The 24,667-nt window shown below is 40.5% G+C and overlaps 1 protein-coding gene across 2 annotated transcripts in view; it reads right to left on the bottom strand.

Annotated features, from left to right (window-relative positions):
• METAP1D (methionyl aminopeptidase type 1D, mitochondrial) overlaps positions 1-22,631 on the bottom strand; it is a gene marked incomplete at both ends in the record, with an annotated part of 49,143 nt that extends 26,512 nt beyond the window's left edge. The window contains one exon of one of the 2 annotated variants that reach the window (XM_082001140.1): positions 22,583-22,631. In XM_082001140.1, coding sequence (XP_081857266.1) covers positions 22,583-22,631 — 49 coding nt within the window. Of the gene's footprint in view, positions 1-281; positions 346-22,582 lie in introns of those variants that run through there. The other variant, XM_082001139.1, reaches the window with a different exon arrangement.
• Between the last annotated feature and the right edge of the window lie 2,036 nt (positions 22,632-24,667).

The following is a 24,667-nucleotide window of genomic DNA, read 5'->3' as shown; positions in this document are numbered from 1 at the left end:
ATCTTAATCAACATAACCCAACACGTAATAATTTTTAAATTTGGTAAAAGTATACTGTAATGAGGTCTTAACGACAGGCTTCTCCAAACAAGAGTGTATTCACATGGTCATGTCTGCATACCCGTGCTGGTCACGCCATCATCAGCCCCTTACTTCCAGGGGTTAACTGCTCTGGCAGCCAAATAAAATACAGAGAGCGCTGTGTAATTATGGAGACAGTCAAAGGGCAGACTCTATTTTGAAATCTATTTGCAGAGACAAGGTCTTCCAATTTCGCTCACAGGAAACAAGCTGGTAAAGGGGGTCTCCTCCTCTCCAGATGCTTTCCACACTTTTTTCCCACATCAGGAAATCGTGGACATGGACACCATGCAGCACTGTTTCCTGGATTGCAGGCCTATGTCATTACAAGGAGAAGAGCAAGGCCATGCTCGTGAGAAATATTTCCTCCTAATTGCCCATATTAGGGGAAAGCAAAACCCACAAGGACTACTGAAAATGTGACTAGCAGCAATTTGTAAACAGGACGCAGCCACAGCTGTCATGATGGTACTGGAAAAGAGAAAACAGAAATGAAAGGGTAAAAACACTCTGGTTTTAATAACATGATTGGGGAAATGAAATATTCATCAGGATAGACGTGACTTCAGTTACAACAGCAACACATTGGTGAAAACCTCGACAACAGCATGCTTATGACTGTACCCTGAGAAACCAAAATACAGACTAGTATCTTGCAAACATTATATTCTAATTGGCATTGTTTTATTTAATTATTGAAATTAACTGGAAGTTAATGACAGAAGATGTTTAGTTAATAAAGGCATTAACAAAATTGCTGTTCTCATTACTCTCCTAAGAGCCAATAAAGCAAGTCAATGGCCAAACGCTGACCAACTCCAAGGGAATGGAGTCAGCCCCTCTGCCGACACCACTGAGATTCCTCAATGACACCAAAAAAAAAATCAAGTTTGGCCCTCAGGACCAGTTAAGCTCCCTGCTGATTACAATTTTGCCTTTACTTCACAGAGAGTGGAACCTGGCAATTTGTAGCATGCCAATACAAATGAGGTTTTTTTATTGTGTGCAAATTTACAAACTATATAGACATTCTCATTTGGCTTTCCTTATTATGACTTCATCTAGACCAGCACACTAAAATGATGAATCAGAGCCTTCTGAAATAATGCTGTTGTTCTAATTCATTATTCAGTCAAACTTAGGGCCAACAAAATAGCTGTTCTACAAGTTGGTAAACTGGGAAACAACAGAGAATCAGAACCTGTTCTATTTACAGGAAGGATGACAGCCTAAGGGTACTTCATCCCAATAATAACAACATTCAAGTAATAGTGGCCAGGTCATGACAAGCCATGACCCTCCCCATAGCTCCTTCAGGAAGCTGGCTCGGTGCCACCTTTTATCAGCAGCAACCAACAGTCTTCTTGTTTGTTAAAGTTGCAAAAGGAAAAATTAATTTTATATCCTTAAAACCCCCTCTGACCAACTGAGCAGTTGTATATGTATGTATACACACACAGCTTCACCAAGCCAGAATAAGAAATAAATTCACCAACTGAGCAAAATTCTGGTATCATTAAACAGCACTTTCCCATTTTATTATAGGATTTAAAAAATACAGAGTACAATCTAACTATATCCGAATGATATTCATTCATATATGAAAGGAAATTAATTGTCTATTACAGAAAATAGGACTGGGCTGTACAGGCTTGACTTTGGGAACATGGCATTGCAGTTCTCCAATACAGCCTTCCACCCTAGTGTTATTTCTACTACATTTTCTTTCTCTCTCTGATAGAATAACACAAGTAGAAAATAGAAAGAAAGTGTTGCCTAAAGCAGTATCACAGCAAAATGAAACAAGTCGGGTACAAACGCTGGACAAAGCAATATTAAGAGTTTCATACACAGTTAAGATCAGGGGAATTGAGGCTCCAGATCACAGCATCTGGCAAGTTTCAACTTCTGTGAGTAGCAGGAGAAACATTCCTCTTATGTTACTGCATTCCTATACTGAGTAAATTAATTTATCATAAAGTGAATAAATTAGAATGAGAAACATATTTGCTCAGGTTTGCCTATTTAAATACATCTTTCAATCACTATCTAGGTTTTTTAAAAGATCACAGGAATTACTTTTGCTTGGTTATTTTACTCATTTTTTTGACTTTGTAGGGAAGTAACAACTATTGGAACAAGTTACTCCATTTAAAAAATAGTAGTTGTTTCAGATTAAAATAATAAGCTATTCAAATAGTCCTTACACACACACACAAAACTGAATCTTCTTGTTAATATGCACCCACCCACCGCTTTAACATTCATTGAATACTGCTGGGATAAAATCTTTTCAGGTGCTCTGTGAAACAACTGTTTTTCAACTGGTGTGGTTATGTCCTATATACACAGTATATAGTATTAAATATATATAACATATACTAACACAGTATTAAATGTTAAAAATAAATTCTGCTTTACCCTCTTAAATTTCCACCCGAAATAGAAACAGTGTCTGAATCACCACAAAAAACGTTTCCCACAGAAACCCTTTCAGTGGGTGAGCAAGGCTGTTGAAATAAGAGTAAACTTTGCATAGAAAATTTAGGACTGCTCCTGAACATCCTATCAGGGTTTTCTGTGTAGCTTGAGACACAGGAAGAGAATGGTGTCAGTCTTTTCCCCACACAAAATATAAGATCCATTACAATAATTATTTTCAATGCACCTGCAGCCAAATCTCTAAGGATACAAGATGATTCCTGAATCGTTAGCCAGTCTCATCTCAAAATTAAAAAAAAAGTGTTTACTGATAGCAACTGGGATGAATACCCTAATAAAATAAGATGACATTACTACTAACTTGGTAAAAATAACTGCTAGCAGTGTTTCTTGCCTTGTATTAAATGTTGTTACTTACTTGTATTGTCCTGTTTTCACATAAAAACCAAGTTATGTTAGGACAGTGAATCCTTACTGAGAAAACACGTACATGTCCCTCTCTGTAGTGAAGAGTACAAGGTTGGGGAATTACATCCTATAACGTGGACTTCAAAATAGATGAGCAGAGAGGTATAAGAGTTTACAGCTGTTTCTACTACACTATTGTGGTGGCGGTGGAAACAAGCTCTTTTTTTTTTTTCTCCTCCAAGAAGATGCTCTGCACAAGGAAGATGTTTGAATCAAGAGCTTCTAACATCCTTATTAAAACATTCATTTTTAAACCTGTCAGTCATTAGTATGTGCTATTAGTGCATACCTTGGAAGCTTATTCATAAATACGTGACATCTGGGTCACTGAATGAAATATAATCATAGGATTATGGGTCGAACTTGGAAGAGTATGGTATAATGTTTGGGAGCTGTTTCAATTTTTTTTTTAAATACCTTTCACTTATCTCCTTGCTTAACATTTACAAAGACCTCTTTCTTATCATAGAAGTCCCTGTTTATCAAACAGTGATACAGGAAGAAGTTGTTTACATTTTCAGAAGTACCAACATACATCACTTATGACAAAAAAAACAAGCACTCCATAAGAAATGCTCAATCACTGTCAATCATACGCACTAAAATATACATAAACCAAAGCATGTGGTGTGAGCTATATTAGATTCAAACTGAACACAGAATTACAACTATAACAAACAAAAAACAAATAATTACAAGTGACTCATAGGCCTATTTACACATCTCACCAAACTGCTGGAAAGGTAGGTAACCATAGAAACCTGGCAGCCTAAATTCAGTACTTTAAAATTTGTATTTAATTTAAAATGCTGAAAATGATGTTTCAGTATGACAAAATCCATACTTTTAAAGGCTTCAGTTTTTGCTTTGGTACTTAAATAAATTATTAAAATAATTTCATCTCTCGGTTACAAATAATACGCCATTTAGGTTTGATTTTATCCAAGTAAGGATTACAGTTTACTCTTTGTAATATAAAATGTCAATACATTTTAATACTATAAATTAATATTTCTAACATTTCTTCTTTAATGATCAAAATTAAATAATGATATGAAACACTCCTGCACTTACTATTAAATGTTTTGTATATAGACTTTTCTAAGCTGCACACACACACACACACAAAAAGAGATTACTCAAATTAACTGTTAAAGCTGAAATGCTAATAGCCTTTTCAACTTATAGTTCTTTTTTGCTGACAATTACAATTTGCATGGCTTAAAATTTAATACTATGATTAGTACTAATGTCCTATATTTTACTTCATAATCTAAATGAGTAAAATATTATTTTTGTAGTTCACTGGCTCTTAGGCTGTAATGTTCAGTGTGTATTTCATTATGCAGATGAGCAATGGATGTCGTCTAACATGATTTAAATGGGTCAACAGTATTTTCCTATTCACATTAATCATCCAGACAGTCAGGGGAAGGAGAAAAAAAAAAAAAAAAAAAAACCGCTTTGAAAACTAATCTAGGATATCCCTTTTTATCACTGACTCTTCCCACTAGTCAAACAACAGCGAACACATGCTACAGGAGCCTCGCAAACCAGGGAGCCAAGGCTGGGCGCTGCTCCTCTCGCTGGTGCACCGCTCTCGCTGCAGCCGGTGCCGGCAGCGCTGCCCGCGGCCCCGTGCCAAGAATGATTCTCGTCCTGTGAAGTTCAATGGGAGCTTGTGTGTTGACAAACTGAACAAATTTGAATCAGCAAAATTTGTTCTTGGCACAGGGACATGCAACTGCGCTGAATGTAAACGCGTGCTGTCCGCTGACGCTGCGCTGGCAGCCTGGCTGTTCTTGCGTAAATAGCCTTGTTGGAAAACTCCCACTAAAGCAAAGGACACAGGATCGGGCCATTATTGCCAATTGTTTATAAAAGACTTCAAAATTAAGGGGTCTATTCTCAAGCCATGTAACCATCATCTACGGCCCATTTCGTATAAGGTATATTGCAAATAAATTGGTAATTTATAAATAACATAGCACTTCTGTGGAAAGGGAAACTGTTCTAATAAATGCTAAAGGGAAAGAACATAAGTAGAAAACAGGCAGAAAGAAAGAAAGGATGATCAGGTACCAAACATTCAGACTCATTTATTCAATAAATATATTACTAGGATTAAAAAAAAAAGTGATCAAGATTGCCTCAAACACAAAAGTACTACCATGGCACAAAATCTCTAGAAAGGCAGAGATGACACGTTTGATCAGTGTAACAGGGCTTTGATTACCGTTGAAAGTAGCTGCTGTTTGCTAAATAGGTGTCAGTGATACAGCACACATAACATCTCTTCTCCAGAAGCTATATTGGCCACTTGCTTGCCAACACAACCCCAAATTACTGATTTGGAGATATGAAAACCAGTAACATGGTGTGGGCATGGGCCACCGGCTTTCTCTGACAGCATTTACCGTGCTTCCTTCTCCAATCCATGGATGTAAATGAAGGGGGGTAGGAACTAAGATTCAGCTTTTAAAGTAAAGCAGTATGGCAAAGTAGGAGGTTATATGTATATGGCAAAGTAGGAGGTTTCTAACTACTCAGACCTCACAAGACTTCATTTACAACACTCATGCCCTGGACAAGTGTTTCACCAGTACCTAATAAACATCTGGGTACAGCAGCCACCTTAACTGGATGCAGTAACTGCTCAGTGCAAAGAGCTAAGGCATCTGTGGGCACTGACCTGGTGGCTGATCTACAGTAAATTAAACAATATGATGACTAAGGTTAAGTCTTTGCCATGACCTTTTCTAGGTATTGGGAACATGGAGGAGAGATCACTGTATTTCATGGTGTGACAACCCACGTACAGGTCAGCATCTGGCACACTCGTTTCCCTCTGCGCCCTTGTCCCATGTAATCCACATCAAGACAAGTGACATGCAACATCTGAGAGTTTCCAAAGCAAGTCTTTGGGACTGGCGCCAGCCCTGCCTATCTGGCCCCGCGTTTTCCAGTGAGAAAATGTCACATTTGGCTTCCAAGAGCTAGCTGGGAGCCCTGAGTGGTAAAGAAGGACCTGGCTTTCTCCACTGACCCATACCCCACAGTCAACACCGCAGCTACTGCTTATGGGAGCTTTCCCGGAGGAACTGCAAGCAGCACTCACCTTGTTAAAACAAAGACAGTAAGTCACAAATTACAGCAGCTGCTTAATCCCTAGAGAGCAGATCATGCAGTCCAGCTGCACTTTTGGCAGTGCCCCACACCTCCAAAATCTTGATCATGCTCCCAATCACTTCTCCTGATGCACGTTTTACAGGTATCAGTCACCCACAGAACCCCTCCCTATTGCATACAGTGGTCCAAGGACAGGTACAGGAAGGTCCATGACAGCCACTCCCCACACAGGCAGACTTCAAAAAACCAGAATGCTTAATTTCTACACTATCTTCACCAGGCTATTCACTCACTTTCTATATTTTATTGGACGACTACATCATCTGATTTTCTAAGACTGGCTGAATAAGCAAAGGGTCTTCACAAGAGATTAGGTCTCCAACTCCTTTTCTAGTCTGAAAAGGATTTGCACAACTCCTTTCTGCACAGATAGTAGATCTGTAAGAAGCAACAAATGTTTTCCTTTCCACAAGACAATCTAACTTGCCAGCTAAATATGACAGGTATTTCTTCAGAGCAGGGTTAGCTACCCTGTCTGCAAAGCTGGGCAGCAATCCATGAAATTCTCTATGAGCACATCCACTTAACCAATTACTAATTTGCAAATTAATCTCAGAAGTTTTAGATTTTCTTGCGTGATTTGTCCAACATCCACCTTCACTCTCTTTTTTTGTTGTTGTTACAGTTTTGTGGTTTAAATATACAGGTTTGCAACAGTATTGCCCATTGGAGAGACAGACCCATATGGGCAGCAACCGAAGCCCACAGCTGGATCTCCCAGTTGCTCAGACAGGAGCCAGCAAGTGAAGAAAACCTTCAACCAGAACACAGCTTGCTTATGTGTTAATTCATTTGGAGCTTGGTTAGATAGAAAGAGCTCCAGAGGCAGAACTAACACAACGGACAAAATTTGTAAAGATATTAATTGCATAAAAAGAAAAATTTTTGCAGAGACTTGCCATTCAATTTGATACAAAAAAAGGGACATACTGCATTGTGTGGTGCTCATGGGAAGGACTGAAGAAACAGATAAAAAATAGGCTAGCAGTAAAGCCATGCATGTGGCAAGAAGTACACATCAGTGCTACCAAGACAGGTGAGTGATCCTAGCAGTTCCTGGTAAATCTGATGGTAGTGCAGACCCATCTTGACCACAGCTTATTAAACCTGCAGATTTGCATGGGGAAATGTTGATGTCTCAATGTTACTGGTTATTTCAGCTACAAAAAGCACTATTTTTCTAATTAAAAAAATCAGGACAGTGAAATTGTTCATTAAACCACTATTCAGATCTGACTCATGATGCACTATAAATTATTCTGAGGGTTATAAAATAGAGCTGGACAGATGGACTATAAAGGCCTCATCTCTGGAGCAAGTGCTGGTGCTCCCACAACTTTCTGTAGAAGCCCAGTCACAGGACCTAGCATCTTCTGCGTTTGACTTCATATCTGTGCTCTGTTTCTTGGATGACTTTGGCCCAACGCCTGGCTAAATTCTGAGCGAGGAGCTTTGGTGCTTAAATATATGAAACATGTGATAACAGAAGTTATATGTGACAAAATTGTAGATGAGATGTACAGGAGGAGGTCTCAACTCCTTTTGACTCTAAAGTCATTCCCAAATCAGCGAATTCCGTAAATTATGCACTAAGAATCCTGCTGCATATTCTAGTAACGGAAAATGTGAAGTCCATTTCATTCCACCCGCATGGCCTACTGCAAAGTGATGGGACTGTGAATTCTGATTTTATGGCCCTGGCCACAGTTTTATAAGCATTGGGGCTCCCTATTCACTGAGCAAATGGCTACAGCAAAGTTGACTCTGATGTGCTTGCCACCACTGCAACAGCACAGTCAGCAGAAGCTACGTACCCTTGCCTCCGCCATGCCTGCTCACGGTGTGGCATGTGGGTAGTCCATCATCACCACTTATTGCACCAGAGGGGAGAGGAGAGAAGTGGTACCTTTACCCCAGCCACCCCAGCACATTGTTTTCAGCTGCCTGAACTTTCAGCTGGCAACCTCCCACCAACCTGTTTGCAACCTCCAGCTGGGTCCTACAGTTGGGCATACTGTTGCAGCAAAAGCTGCCAAAGTTCGCCTACCAGCTACCTTATTCTATACCTGATTTCTTGAAACAGTTTTTACAAAAGAGTTATTCAGACAAAACAGACCCCAAATGAACAAAAGCAAGACTGTCTTTATCAAGCAGGTTTTAGAAACAGACACTTCTCCTGCAGTCTTTGTGTTGCTCTGCATTAGTGAAGGACAGTACTCTAAAACCCAAAACTCTTAGACAATGTAATGATACCTCTCAGAAAATGGCGGGGACAGAGCTATACCAGCAAATAATTCTTGCTGGTACAACTTGATCTTTTTGAGGAACTGGTTTAAGCTTTCCCAGAAGACAGCTCTTCTCATGAGCTGAGCTTCTGCTGAATTAGTAGGGTCTGCCAGAGCATGAACAAATCTTTATAAACCCAGACAAGTCCCACTACTTCATTTATTTCTTTGAAGAACACTAATTTCCTTCAAGGCTCTGTCATGAGACATAAAAAGTAGGTTAATAATAATAAACAGCGCAGAACAACCAGAAATAGGTCAGAGAGGTGAGACCTGCCTAGTCACCTCATAGGTGTTAGTTCAGAAGGCACACTGCAATGAAATTAAGCCTAATCCCCACCTACCATTTCATCCACAATGCAAGAGTGTGACTCGATTCTCAGACCTGCACAAAACCACTGTGGGAAACACCTCATCTGGCCGCCAAACCAGGATCTCCTTGCAAGATGACTATCCATTTCGTCCAGTGGAGAAGGACCTCAAGTCAACAACTCTAGATGAGTTCACAAGCACATTCAAGAGCTATGAACCCAAGCCGCATACGAGGAGATATGCAGTGACTGCACCATGTATTACATATAGGACTTCATTTTTATGACTTGTGGAAGGAGGTTAGGAGCTCACTGCTGGTTTTTTCCAACTCCATCTTCACCTGTGTCTATCAGAAAACCTGAGACTGAACAGCTGGGATTTATGTGACAAACAAACAATTTCTTTGCCATTTTCTTTCAATGTTATGCCATGCCTCTTGACTTTCATAACTTAAAAAATACATAAGGCAGGACCTAATTTCCAACTAAACATGAAACAGATAATCTGAGAAGTGTAACACATTCCTTTAGAGAACATCTGATATGCCATAGTATTGATGTATTCATTTAGATCATATTCATTACTACAATTGTCCTTCATGTTTCAAAATGAGCTTGATCTAAAATGGAAACACAGCTTTAAACAGGTATTTTAACCATAAATTCCTGAAAGTAAACATCTTTAAACTGTGAAAGTTGGAGACTTTATACAGCTGGTTAAGAATGTCTGCTTATTTATTATCTAAACTCGAAAGAGAATAGTACGGCTTTCAAAAACACTCATGAAAGTTTTCTCAGGCTGCACGCTACAGAGTATGCTTGCCAAAAGACCTCTGAGGAGCTCTGAAGAGCCCTTTATTCCCTTTTTCTAAGGCTTCCATGCAGTGCAGCAGTTTGTTGAACACTTGGTTTCCAACATTTTCCTCTTTGTTCAGAAATTAAGAAGTAAAGGGAAAGACATCTACTGATTCGGAAAGAACCACGGCTCTAAAAGGAGAACTCCCCAGGGAATCAGTCATTTAACACAATACACAAACAAACTTTCCATACTTTGTTTCTACGTCATAAAACATTTCCAGGTTGTTTTCCACTTAAATAATGTTTTTAATATGAACTATCTAAGAAGAATTAGAAAAAAAAAATAATTCAAATCTCCCCTGTCCAGGAACATCTGTAGTAACTACCTCCGAGGAACAGCTAGTTATACAGATAAAGCCCTTTGCCAATGAACAGTTCAGCTTGTAAACATTACCTTAAATGATTTCTCCTAGACCCTTTTAAAAACATAGTAAGATAATGCAATAACTAAGACAAAATAGAGAATTCTGACACTTCTTATTGTACTAAACATAGCTACACACTGTATTTTCCCACCTGAATTGCATCCAATAAACTACAAGACCTTTGTCTGTGGTATATGAATTTTTGTGCTTACTCTCTCACATTTTACTCCTACAATTAAAACATGCACTGTTCTGGTTATGTGACACACCTTATAAAGTGAAGGGGACTGCACTTAAGTAATTATATATGAGTGTGAATCTTTCTAAGATAGGGCATTTGTTTCTTTCACGTCTCTAACCCAACGCAGTAAACCAAGATTGGGGCCAAAGTGAGTATTTCATTACCCAAACTGGACAGACTATATGGTGCTGATACATAATAAACAAGACGCAGAGGTTTCCAACCTGTGATTCGAGGAAATCCATGAATTTGATGGCCACATCCAAAGATTGTGAAAAGATGTTTTTAGAAGGTAAGTTCATTATCAATTTGTTTCAGCTCTCTACATGGGAGTCCACATTGCCACTGGAGGATGCTTAGAAAAACCCATGCTCCAAAAGCTTGAAGATCACTGAAGCAACAGGTCACAGACAGGTAGGTCTGCTCTCAAACACAGAGCAACGCTGCCCCTTCTGTGGATGGTTTTGCCTGTCTGACAGGCAGTTCACCCTGACATTTATCAGAGAAGCATCCTGAAGAAGAGCACCATACTGTGCAGCACTGGCTGCCAGCAAGCACCTGGGGTGGGAGATTCCTCGGGGCATGGCAAGCCCAGGTGCAGGAATGACCAAAGTGAGGGACAGGTATACGAAGGGCTGAGGAAACCTGTGTAAGGTGGAAATGGCCACCAAGAAGAAACGGTGCAAAGAACAGGAGCTTGGTGACAGCTACAGAGATAGACAGAAAGGTCAGGGAAAGAAAAGTTACAGCAGTTCAGACAGCAGCACAAGAAGGGACAGAAAAAGCATTTGGCAAAATGGGAGAAGGTAGAAGATCTGGGAATTTGGCAAACAAAACCCAAGACATAGCAAGAGAATAAGAAATGACCGATTGAGAAGAAAACCTTATTATATAATAATCTGGTTTTAAAAGTTTTGAAACGGTTCCTTTTAAAAAATCTTCTAGAGTCTGTTTTCACTCTAGACAACACCGAAGGCCAATGGTGTGACCTGAACTGCTGAACACAAAATAGGAGTGACTTTTCTTAAATGGAAACTAGAATTTGATTCATACAGTGCCTTTCATACTTAGTGTGCAACAAATTGCTTTAAATACTGTCAGGCAAACAGCTATTATGCACTCAAGAGCTCATACATAATAATACTAAGCATTTTTATAGTGCTTTTCATCTCCAAAGTGCTTTACAAACAACTCATTAATCTCAACCAACGCACCTGCAAGGTAGATAAATATCTGCACTGTAAGTGTAGAAAGACACAGAAAGTTCAATGGCTTATCCAAGGCCATGCACACCACCACCCCCAAAATCCCTGGCCCCTGGTTCCTAGTCCCATGAAGGACCTGAACCCTGCCCTGTGCTGAGATGATGCCTGCTCTTAGCCATGCAGCCGTGGGAGAACTTGTCTTACTGCAAGAAGAATGCCAGCAGACTAGCAGGAGAGCCTCCCGTTTCCAAAGCAGGTGAGTTCCCAAGGACTGCTAGAACTTCCCAGGAATTGGGAAGTCCACAAGACACCAAAGACTCTTGAGACTCTGATTGGCCACTGAGCAATGAGCTGAGAAAGCCTCTGTGTTGGTGAAAGCCTCTTGCGTCTCTCCCTTATTGATTTTGCAAACTGCTGCACAGTCTCTGGGGCAGGAGACTCCTACAATACAGACAACAGAAACCTGAAGCCTGTGGCCTCAAGAGTATGGCCACAATGCAAGAAAACTTCAGCTTCACTCCTCAGGCGTTCTCTAATTATCAAAAACTCAGAATGAAGTTTGTCTAGCAAGAACAGTAACTCCCTTGCTGGTGACTGGAAAAAATATACCACATGATTATACTTTTACTGTTTTGAGGTTTAAAGAGATCTGATAAGAATTTTTTTAATCCTTTTTTTTTTTTTTTTTTCTTCTTTTTTTTAACCTCAGCAATACCAGGAATGGCAAACCTGGAACAGACAAGAAGCCTGGAAGATGTAAACTGTAACACAATGTATGTACTATGCTGCAGCAGACCTTCTATTCCTTTACCCAGAGGAAAAGAATAATGAATTTTTAGTAATGACATCTTTATTTCAGATGTTTGTTAGTCACTAGATTTAAATAAGTAAATCTGAGAATCCTTATCTATTCAGTCTTCACATTTGCGATCACAGAGCTTCACCAGTTCTACACCCACTGTAGTTCCTCCTAGGGTGAAGAGCTCATGTTCAGAAAAACAAATCAGTCAGACAAACTGTTACAATAACAGAAAAACAAGAAATAGATGAAGGCAAATTTTTCCACACTTTTTCTTAAGATATCAAGGAAAAAAAATCTCTCTACAATCAATGGTATAACATGTTAGTTGAGTAAATACGAGGATTGAAAGAGAAATGAACAATGACAAAAATGCATGTAGCTAAAAGAGTAATTCACATGTTCTGCCTGCCTGACTTGGACATAAAAGCTAGAATAGGAAGAAAGATGTAGTTTTTAATTACTCTTCTCCATCTTAACTTTTTAAACTTACAAAAGAAAAAACTAACAGGGTCACACAATCCAAAACAATATGAAGAAACAGCTCTTGATCATTAAGCAGAAACTACATGTTCTCTGCATTTAGAAGAATTTTAAGATAATTACTTCATTGCTTTAAAGTGGGCGTGTGCCTGACTGCCAACTCCATACTTTAAAAAAAAAAAATGTCAAATTTACAACACCTGATGAAAATAAAGGCATATAAGAGCAAACTAAAAATAAAACATACAGGAAATGCAATTAAATTTAATTAGACTGAACACTAACACTCACTCTGCAATCATAGAAAAATTATAAAAACTTTTTCTAAATAAAAATATCCACCATTATAATATTCTGGAGCTAAAATAATATACAATGTTTACATAAATGCAGATTTTCTAACAGAATGAAACAGATTAAAGAGAAACATGCAAGAACAAAATTAAAATATGCAATGGTATCCACTAAACTCTGGAAGCATAAAAATTATAACGTAGTAAAAAAACCCCAACATGATAACACTAGTGCTGCAACACTTTTGTTATTTTGTTTAATAACTTGTCACTTTATTTGCAAGCAGTAATCAAGAGATGTCAGAGGAACTTCTGTCACTGCCTGTGCTCTTGCTCTTCCCTGCTCTGTTTTCAGTCTAGGTTAAAAAGAACCTTTTCTCCTAATTATCAACAAATACCAGATTTTATTCATGGTGAGGTATGGTACCCATCAGTATAAGGCAATACTATGTAAGAACAACAAAGAAAATAAAAAAAGCAGGAGGCAAGGCTTGAACACCGTTTTCTTTCAATTCCCTTGGGAATTGTGGTACTACAGGTCTTGGATTCCCAGGCAGAGGGGATCATGTTCATCAGTTACAGCAGCTCCGCTGGGCCTAGGTCCAGGTAGACTGCTTGTCTAAACTTGATGAAATATAGGCACCATCAGGTAACAGTAGTGGTCAGGGAGACTCCAGAAATGTGTAACTAAAAACTAAAAAATGAAATTAAAACAGTGCTGTAGCCAAACAGCCTTTCTACAGGATGCAATAACTGTAAAGCAGAGCGCGCATAATGTGCAGAATGCTCCTTGTATATGTTCTCTTGCTTTTTCACATATGTAATATAAAAGTCAGACCAGGCACACAAGTATATATTTTAACAAACAGCGATTCAAATGGAAATCTTTAGGAAAGAAACCACCGTGACAAATGCACACAGCTTGAACAGGCACAACATAAAAAAAAAAAGCAATTGCCCTATAACCCACTCTCCCTCCCACCACATTACTTCAAAATATTTTCGAATTAAATTTTAATGCTAATAAATATTGCTAGATCGACAGCACTGGGATATGGTGTCTAGAAGCACTGCAAGCTATCCAGGGTTGGCACATCACTACGTCAAACTGTCAAAGAGAAGAAGAGGCAGCGAGTCTGTCTTGCCAGAGGTGCATTTCAAAGTGCTACAGGAATGTGCTCGTTTGGGAGCAGGGGAGAAGGAAAAAAAAAAAGAGGGAAAATTATACCATCTGAATTGAGAAGATTGTTGTAACTAGGGATCCTACAGGTGATCTTAGCACAGAAAAGGCCTTTTACAGACTGCATACACGATCAAGCACTACTTTGAAATCACAGTTTGCAGTGGTCAATGAACTGTCACTGAAGATTGCTGAAAAATTCCAAACCTTTCACTTACATTTCCTCATGAATCACAACTGTCACAACCAGAACATTACGTCTGCTATGTCTGAATATCGTGAGAAGGAAAACCAGCTTAAACTTCATGACACACACCTCTGCTGCAGCTTTAGCACCAGAACGGGTTCAAGACCAGAAGTAGCTTGTCTTCAATGTGACTTCAGTAAAAACCCAAGTCTCTTCAGAATAAAAAAAGAAAATACCATGACACTAGAAATTTTTTTTTGGTAGCCTCAACCTTACATTCCTACTCCAGCTATATGTAGAAAACCACACAAGAAATGAGAGGAAGCATGCCAGACGGGCTCCCAGTCCCCTGCACAGCTAGAGAACACCCACAACACACAATTCCCAAACTTTACAGACAGGTAGTATGTTGTTTTTACGTACACCTTAAATCCAGCTTCTGGTCTAGGCAGGGTAATTCAGGGCAAAAGCTTCAGTAAAAGGAAAACCTTATCTAAATGCAGAAAGCTACTTTGTACATGTCCACTGTTAATCTGCGTGTTAGACTGGTTAGGAGCAGCAGGCATTAGGGCAGCCTCAGGCCTCATTTCATCCTGCTGATGCTGCGCTGCCACAAGACCCACCACAAATTACTCCCTCGGTGCTACAGTTTCTCCATCCGTCAGCTAGTGCTCACGATTTCAGTCCCTTTTGTCTGCCACAGCTACCTGCACTGTGAGCTCTCGGGGGCAAAAAAATGTTATACTATATGTTCATATGGCATCTGATCCTGTGATTTTGGGTAGTGGAGCTATCTTCTCTAAAATACAATATAATTCACAATCGAGGTCCAGAATTTCTCTAGGGATGATTCAGTCCTTCATTCTTTCTCTTCAGATGCTACATATTACAGTAAACAAGCTTAGAGACCACCAGAGACCTGTGATATATTTTACCACTATTCCTGATGTTTTAAGTAACAGAACATGGAAGGACCAAGAAGCCAGAGACTTCACTTGCAGTTCGATCCTGTAGGCTTGGCAGGGTTATCTTCTGGTGTAGATTTTAAGAGACTGTATTTTTTTTCTTTTCTTGAATTTAATGCCTAGAGATTGTGAAGTGGTATCCTTTATTTCAGTGATTTGCTGTATGAGTATAGAGAAGGTTAAATCAGTCATTTGGTTCTGTGCAGAGCAGCACTAAGATTTGCATGTTGGTTAACGGTGCATTTGTGAGCCTGAGGAGACATACCCCTTCAGTAAGAGACAAAGTTTGCCTTTTATGCGGCCCAAAGCCAGCACTGAACTGCGCACCTGGAATACAAATCACAGACATGACTTTCCATTTCAGACTTTCCACCCTATTACATTGTATTATGTTGAGACTTTGCTTCTATACTTGAAGCCAGGTAAGGAAACACCAGATGAGGACAACAGCCTCTGGCAGGTGACGCAAAAATTGTGTGTGCAGACAGGGAGTGGTCCTTGCTCACGGACACCCCCACGTCTAACTCTGAAGACCTGAGAGAGCACTGTAAAACCTATTTTGGAAACACAGCAGCAAAACAAGTCCCTATGATAGAGCATCCCAGTTTCTTGGTAGAGGCTTTCCCAGAGCTTTCTGGTATTTTCCTTCAGAGTCAGTAGCCTATGCATGCAGCTGGACACCAGCCCTTACAGAGAATCGCCGCATCAGGGTGGTGAGCTGCTACAGATCGTGTAAAAGTTTCAGAGCTCTGCGATGGGAATGGAAAGAGAAAGCAGCTCCTTTCTGTTTAAGGAAAGGTCCAGGTGAGCTTTAAGGAAAACTCTGAAAAGTGGAATATGATACATGTAAAACATATTTCCAAAACAGTTCCATTTGCCTGAAGAATTATAGCTAGGCTTACCTCACTTAGCTTCTGGTATCTAAAAATCTACCTGTCCAATACATTTATAACAGACTAGGTACTGGCAGATATAGGACACTGCCTGGGACCTAACCACCTACGGTACCAGGGACATTGAGCAGAGAAAGCATTCACAAAAGGGTGAAACTAAGTGCTCTTCAGGAATTTGTCATTAATTTTGTCTCCATGTGGATTTTAGCTCTAACTGCAACGGTGACACTCCAGCACCAGCTAAATGGGCACGCTCCTACAAAGAAGAAAAGACTTTTTATGTACAGGAATGAATGGCTACATGAGTAGGCATGGGTCAACAAAGCTGTCAATGTGGCAGAAAATGTCAAGTTTCAGCAGCTAGCCACCAACTGAAAATACTCAGGTAATGCCTAACACAGATCACTTAACTGTAACCGCACATGAAAACGCTGCTGCTTTATAAGTCGCCCTCCCTCCTGCAACAAACCGGACCAGGGAGCTGCCGACTTGAACACAGCCTCCACCGTGGCGCCTGCTTTTCAAGTAGACCAACAAGTTGATCCAACTCATGCCACAGCTGGACATCTGCGAATGACTTCCCTTCTTTTAAATACAACCTTAGCTAATGCTGATTGAGAAACCTAAGCTAACGGAGAAACCACAACCTACAAATCCATCCACAGCCAGAAGTGATAGATCTTGTCAGAACAAAGGGGCTGTGTACTGCCAACAATACATTACCTCTCAGCTGAAAGAAGAGAACAATTAAACACTTTATTGAAAGGGGAATATTTTTTCTCTCGTGCCTCAAACCATGAAAGTGCATGTCTCCCCCAGAGTTACTCATTGCTGCACTGTTGAAATGGGAATAATTCCTCGTCTGCCTGATTATTTTCAAGACAGGGATGAAACTACCTTAGGATCACTTGAAAAATGTTAAAAGTGTACTACAATCAAACGGTTTGAACTTCTACTGTGCACCATTTGCCGCTGATAATGCTAATGTTGAATTCTGGAGACATGAGTCTGTCTACAAATTAATGGAAAATGTGAATTAATACTTTCTTCCAGCTAATTGCCCAGCTCATATATTGCACAGTGCAGCCATGCGTCATTTGATCTTTCAAACTTTCGCTAGAAAGTTTTCAGTCACTTTTTCTCATCTGACAAAAAACCTCAGAATTACAGGACATATTTCATTATCAGTCTGGAATACCAGGAAATGTTTAGTCAAGTATCCCCAAAACTGTTATCTGCATATGCTACGGTTAATTTTTTTAAAAGCATTAGCTTAAAAGTATTGAAAGTTACCATAGCTGAGAATTAATTTTTTGAGTTGTACATTTCTAAGTTTCTTTTTAATGGCAATGAAGATACGGATCAATAGATACTTTTAGCATTTGAATATTAATAGTGCTAGTAAAATTTTTATGATTCATTCCTAACATGAGAATAATCTCATATATGTTGAAGCTTACGGTTAAGTACACTTAGCAAAGGGCAAGCTACAAGAATTTTTAAAAAGTAAATGTAACTCCTATTTCAAAATGCATCACCAAAAAGGTGGGTAACAGATTGATTCAGTAGCATATGCCAATTAAAAAATCTGGCATGCATGCTTTGATTTAAACAAAAAAGAAAATTACCTTATTTTGAGCCCTTCTATCACTTCCTCTTAAAAATACTGAAAAGTTTGCATTTCATGAGACCATGAGCATTATCAAGGGCTGCAGACTAACAAAATGGAAGTTATAGATCATGTGTATCAGAAATACTGCTTAGTAAAAGATTCAGTAAAGTTTTTATGCTACCACTTTAACCCAAATTCACTCAATTTCTTAAGTTTGGTAGAATGTTTTATGTCAACTCCAATTCCAATGCAATGAAAAAAAAACGTTCCCATTTGGACAGAATGCACAAACTGGCTAAATACCAATAATGATAAGATTGACTCCAAACTAAGGTTAAGGTAACGGAAATTACATGTCCCCAAAATACAGTTCAAAATCTTACTTTTCACAGGGGTGTCCCCTGCTTCCACAAGGACCAGTAGGCACCCTCAGCTGTGTTCATGAAACAAAGCTGACCACAGGTGTTTGATGAATTCTGGATAATGAATTAATATTTCATGAATAAAAGTAGAAGAAATATAAAAGGAAAAGGAAAGGAAAAGGAAAGGAAAAGGAAAGGAAAAGGAAAGGAAAAGGAAAGGAAAAGGAAAGGAAAAGGAAAGGAAAAGGAAAGGAAAAGGAAAGGAAAAGGAAAGGAAAAGGAAAGGAAAAGGAAAGGAAAAGGAAAGGAAAAGGAAAGGAAAAGGAAAGGAAAAGGAAAGGAAAAGGAAAGGAAAAGGAGCACACTGGGGGAAGGATGCCTCAACTTGGTTCAGATGCTGATTCTGCTATCTATTCAGAAAGATGCCAGATTCTCTGTAGCAGGCAGCGTGGGTGTGGAGGTGACATGCCAGCAAGTCCAGATTCCCACCTACAGAAGAAGTGAGTTGGTGATGGCAACAGGATATCAGAAACTGCTGCAAAAAAGAGTCCAGAGAGTGAAGACAGCCCTCTCCCCTTGCAGGTGGTGGAAACTGCAACAGTTATTCAGTAAGGTAACTGATTTGATCTTGACCATGTTTCTGGAAATCAAAAAGCCATGGAAATGGAGATTTTGAAGACAGTTACAGTAGGCACTTTATTTATTTATTTAACCACCTCCCAGCTGGAGACTCCAGAGCATGCTTCTGTACACTGACATGCAGAGTTCAACGTAAAATGGTAATTTAAAAGTTGACTGCCCGTTTTACCATCCTAAACAGCAAAGCCATATCTGACCACAAAGAAAACCACTAAATAAAATTTATATATGCACTCTATCTAAAGGATGTAAAACAAATCACTTCATATTGCCTCAGTCATTTGCTACACCTTCTTTGATTAGTCCACTCTCTGCAGGGTCCAAACTAGTATTTCTATCTTCTCTAGTACTTCAGAATAGGTTGATGATTTTCTTATAAATACCTTGCTGGAGAAGAGTTTATTATTCCTTTGAAGTACTCAATTTTACTCAGAATAACTATAGAGTATAGACAATACTCAACCATGCGTTACTGACAAGACACATGGACCAAACTTGTGATCTATATGGCCCAAATAAGAATGCTCTGTAATACTAAAAAAAGAAAAAAAAAAAGAAAAAACTGATTTCTAATGAGACTCAGCACTTCCAGTCAAACTTGGAAGCGTGAGGCTTTGAAGCTGTATTGCAACAAAATCAAACTCCAGCTATGCACCCCTGCTTTTTTAAAAACAAGGTTTTGTATCTCCTCTTAATTTTACTAAGGGAAGGGGAAAGAGGAGCATTTCTAAAAGGCTCTGCATCAATGGGCAAATGGGCAGCCTGGGAACATAGACTACATATCTTAGAGATGTATCACCGACTGTCAGCCTACCGTAAATTAACTTTAAAAGTCTGGCCAATAACACACCACATAAGTTATTACAGAATACTTATTCATTGTTAGAGATAGGGAAGCAAGATAAGAAATCAGTTATATCAGTATTTAACACGGTAAGTAACTCATTTTACAAGGGACATCTTCTCATCAAGTATTTTCCCGTGGCTCAAGGTCCTGCAACTTCATTACAAGAAATTAGGGGCTTCTACTCTACAGTAATTTACTTGCCTAAAATGAATAAATCAATAAGAGGTTATTATGCCTTAAACTATATAAGTTATATCTGTAGACATGCAGTTCCTTGATGTCATCTGCTTTATTTTATTACCAATGAAGTATCACAGATGCAATTATTGGAATACCTGAGACTGCCATAATATGTAACTAGACCATTTACAAGCCAATGAAATCACCATATAATCGGTACTATTTGTAAATACAAAACGTGACATGACACACAGATTCGATATGCCCATGTTCTGGATGTTTCTTGGTTTTCTTTTACAAAATAGTAAATGCAATTCACACTTCTATGCATCACCTGTAAAATTCTTTTCAAATACTGATCAAGAAAGGGTGGCAGCTAAAATGCAGTTCAATGCACTGTGACGCTGCTCTGAAACGCAGTGGTTGAACATACTGAATTTCACAAAGGTTTGGGCAAGCCACTCACACTCTTCCAAAGTTGTGTACGTTCTCTTTGGGTTGACAGTGTTGAAATTCTGACACTAGCAAGGCAGAGACTATTCAAATACATTCCCAATATGCCTACTGAAAAGGCACAAACTGTCTTTTTAAATTCCTACAATATTTCATTCAATTTATTTTCTTTTTCCAAATATAATAAAGAATTTTTAGGCTAGCCTAAGTCCTTCTGATATGTAGAGGAAGTATTTAACCAGCATAAAAACTTCCAAGATCTCTGCTGTTCAAAAGCACTTGTCTAGAAACAGTTCCATAATACGGAAACCTTTCATTATTTATAAAAACATAACAGCAGAAATATGGAAAAATATCACAAAAGAGGACATAAAAAAGTAATTTTCATTCAATTTAGGTAGAATAGATTCCCTTAGGTGAACAGAAATTTAATTTAAATTACTTCTGTCTTTCAGTATTTGCAAATTAAATTATACTGAACTGTCCAATTCAGAGAAAATTAGATTTAGTCTTGTGTGAACTATGACAGTTTTGCTTTTTCAACTTCTGGAAATATATATCCACTAGGGGAGCTGAACAAGGTTTGCTGCCTGAAGGGAAGGTATGAAGGCTTAACAAATTTAAATGATTTGGCTCTTTTAACTGTATGACAGACATTGGGTTTCTAGGTGTGGAGGGCACAGACACACAACCAAAACAACATCAAGAAAAAAAAAGGTTGCAGACACAGAACTGCCGAAGATAATGAAGAATAGTACGAAGCTGCATACTAAATTTAAATTAATTTAAGATTCGAACAAAGAAACCATTTTTTGTGTGGTATTATATACTAAAAAATGTGATTCCGTTCCACACACATGAAAGAGTGACATTTGACAGCTGTTAGCAATGAAACAAATAAGAGACTCTGAAGGCCAAATGTTGCAGCTCTTCCCAGAGTTCAGCAGATGCTCAGATTCCAAGAGTACAGTCAAACAGAAATTTCCTTATGAATGTGAGCCTTCACCACTGAAAAAAAGTTAATGTGGCACTTCTGCCCTGCAAAATTCAGGATTAACTATGAAGAAAAGGCCTTTACATTTTGCAGCGTTTTTCAACACTGTTGGATAGAATGAAAAGTAAAAGTACAGTAGAAGATCAGGATCAGTAACATGAGAAAAGGGATTGAAATTTTGTTAAGCCAGCTATAAAGCACTGCAATATTATGCTTTAGCCAAAAGCACACAGCATTCAGTTTAATCCTTAAATTAAAATTAATCTGGGATCACTCTATCCCCTATTACTACATTAAGTATGTAACAGTCTTTAAAAAATTTAATTATACAAGTCTTTCATTAAGATTATTGTGAGGTATTTCCTTCTGTTCACACATTTAAGATTTTACAACAGGAGTTAAAAAGAAACATTCCCAGAATGGTGTGCCCCGAAGAGCTTCCCATCTTATCTAACATGAGACAATAAAACACCAAGGGTAAGAATGAGAGGGAAACACTGTTATGCCAGTAAGATAACACATTTTTCAGCAAAGTACTGCATGTTGTACGGTTGTTCTTCTGTATTAATAAGTCAGTAAGACACACGGGAGTGATGCACTTGTGAAAGGTTATGTGGCAGAAAAGGTGCTTTTAGGAGGACCTGGCAGTATGAGGAATGATGGGCCCTGAAAAGCCGTTCCATACACTGAAACGTCAACCTGTAAAAAGTTCTGCAGTGGAACGGGTTGGTAGAAGAATCATAGACACTTCTGCCACATCGCTTTTCTTTTGCCAAGCACTGAAGCTACCACAGCAAAACTAGACCAAAATGCTCCTGTGGCCTACCTGTACTGTGCCGGCCCCAGGACTGCGCACCACTACTGAGAGGGCAGGTGCCGCCCCGCGCCGGGCCGCGTCAGCCCCGTGAGGCGGCCAGGCCGGCCTCGCACCCTGGCAGAGCGCCGAGGGAACGCGCCTTAATCATAAGCCGAGACTTGACAGTTGCGGCCGCTGCTGCGGGACCCCGCTGAGGCTCCCCAGCCCCCGCCGGCACACACGCCCCCCGCCCCGGGACGCCCTGCCGCGCCCCGGTCGCCCCGGCTGGCGGAGGGGCTCTCTCCGCCGCTCGGGCGGCGGGACTTGTTGCTCCGCGATTCAAAGCAAGCCCCAGCAACAGCAGCGGCTGCCGGCGGGAAGGGCGAGAGGAGGGCAAGGCGCCGCGCCGGTCCGGGCCCGCGCCTCCCCCCGCGCGGCGCCGGCGCGCACTCACCTCCGCCCCGCAGCACGTTGACAGCTCTGGGCGCCGCCATCTTGCCCATGTGAGGCGGGGTCACGTGGCCGCGGGCGGCAAGCCGGGCCAACGGGCAAGAGGGCGGGGAGCTCTGACTGCCCCGCGCCGGGAGCGCGCGGGACGTGAGGGCGCGGGGCCGCCTCGCGCGCGGCGGCCGCTCCGGCGGTTGTTGGGGGCAGCGGGCCGGCCGGGGTCGTTGTGCGCGCGCCGCCTGAGGCGGAGGCGGGTCCCCGCAGGTTAAGTCCCGCCCTGCCCGCCCGTGGGTCTCGAGCTCGTCCCCTCAGGACCGCCGGCACCGTGCCCGAGACGGGCGGCGTCCCGGAGCCGGCGTCTTGTCGCTGCCGCGCAGCCCTCCCTCGCTGCTCCGTAGCCCTCGCAGGGCGCAGCTCATCAGCCGGCGGGCGCGGGGCCCGGCTACTCCTCAGCCGTGGCGGCGGGGCGGGAGCGCCCCCTTCCCGCCCTTCCACGGTGGGGAGCTGCGGGGGTTAGAGGGAGGCGGTGGGGCGGGCGGCGTGGGGCATGGCGGACTCTGGCGTGGGCCCCGGGAGCGGGCTTTGCAGGTGACAGCCTTCACATGTCAGTGCTGACCCGCGCTGCCGTTAGCGGCAGCCTCGGCCTGTCCTTGGGTGGGATGCTGGGCGGCCTTCAGGTTGTTGGTGTTCCCCTAAGTACTGCCGAAGTGCCCTTCTGTATAGTTTCCATCCTGCTCAAGTTTATAACCCGCTTAGCAGGCTTGCAGCTTGTACTCTTTCCACCAGAGGCGTGGTGGAGAGACAGCACTTCCCACAGTGGGACACCGTCTCGGAAGATTTGCAACCGTACTATTCCATGAGTGCTGGAGCTACCTCCGTTTATTCCCCCCTTTTTTAAATTTTTTTTTTTTTGTACTTTTGTGAATAAAAAGATGAGCTAGTCTTTATGAACTAAGTTTTTGCTGTCATATTTGTTGTGAAGGCCTACGCAGAATCTGAAAGATAAAGTTTGAGCCCTAAAACTAGAATATTTTTATAGTGAAAGTCATTATTTCATCTACACAGCCAAACTGCATGAATTTAGGAAAGATCTAAAAGAGAAAACTTTTCAGCAGAGCAGCATCTTTCCAACCATTTTGGGTACAGGTATCACCTTTCCTTAAAGAAATACCACAATTTTACACAGTGTTGGTGTGCTAGGTTTCATTTGCCGTCAAATAAACATCAGACTAAACTTCTAATGTCCATTTATAATTTTTATTTTCCAGTTTTCCACTGTTTTGTTTCATTGCCTGCATTTGGCTTGCTTGTATGAACTTTTTTTTTTTTTTTTTTTTAAACACATTTGCCAGTTTTAAATTATGTTCTCACGGCTAGTCAGAGTTTGAGAAATGCTGTTACAGGACATAAATGCAACAGCTGGCAGGCAAATACTAAATCTAAAGGAATCAAATCAGCAACTGAAAGAACAAGTAGAATGCATTAGGGTAGTGGTTGCAAGAGTAGAGGGAAGACACCGAAATGTTGAAATAATACAAGTATCCTTTCTTATATCCTCACATACATGTAATGATCTTTGTGTCCTTACAGACATGCACATGTACACACACAGTGGTAACCTGTGGGGTAAGTAAGCAAATTTTCAAATGAGAACAGAGGCTGACTGTTTATCTCCAGATTTATTTATCTCCTGGTATAGCTGTTAGTAGTTTTTAACTTCACATCTACAAATATTATAATTTAGTTGACAAGAATAGACTCAAAGCCCAAGGCAGATGGGAATGCTGATGTTATTTACCCCACACTCTGGAAAAAGCCTGAAAAATGTATGAACTTTAAAGTTTCACTGAAAGTACTTCTGCCTTTAAGGAGCAAATTCCAAGAGTTCTCCCATGAAAAAAATGTGCTGTGCTCCTCTCCATGGTCCTATACAGACATCGCTAGCAAAAGTGCATCACTTAATTAGGTGCCACAGCACGCTAGGCAGCCTGTCGTATAGCTTATATCCAGACCACATAGTAGTTTAAAGACCAATACAATACATTGCACTGCCTCCAAAAAAAATCCTCTCATAGCCATGTTCTGCACAAAC

This window comes from Phaethon aethereus (genome assembly GCF_964289735.1).
Source record: "Phaethon aethereus genome assembly, chromosome: 6".
In the NCBI taxonomy this organism is placed as follows: domain Eukaryota; kingdom Metazoa; phylum Chordata; class Aves; order Phaethontiformes; family Phaethontidae; genus Phaethon; species Phaethon aethereus.
Note: the sequence above shows the minus strand (reverse complement) of the source record. Positions and strands in the feature narration are given on the sequence as shown.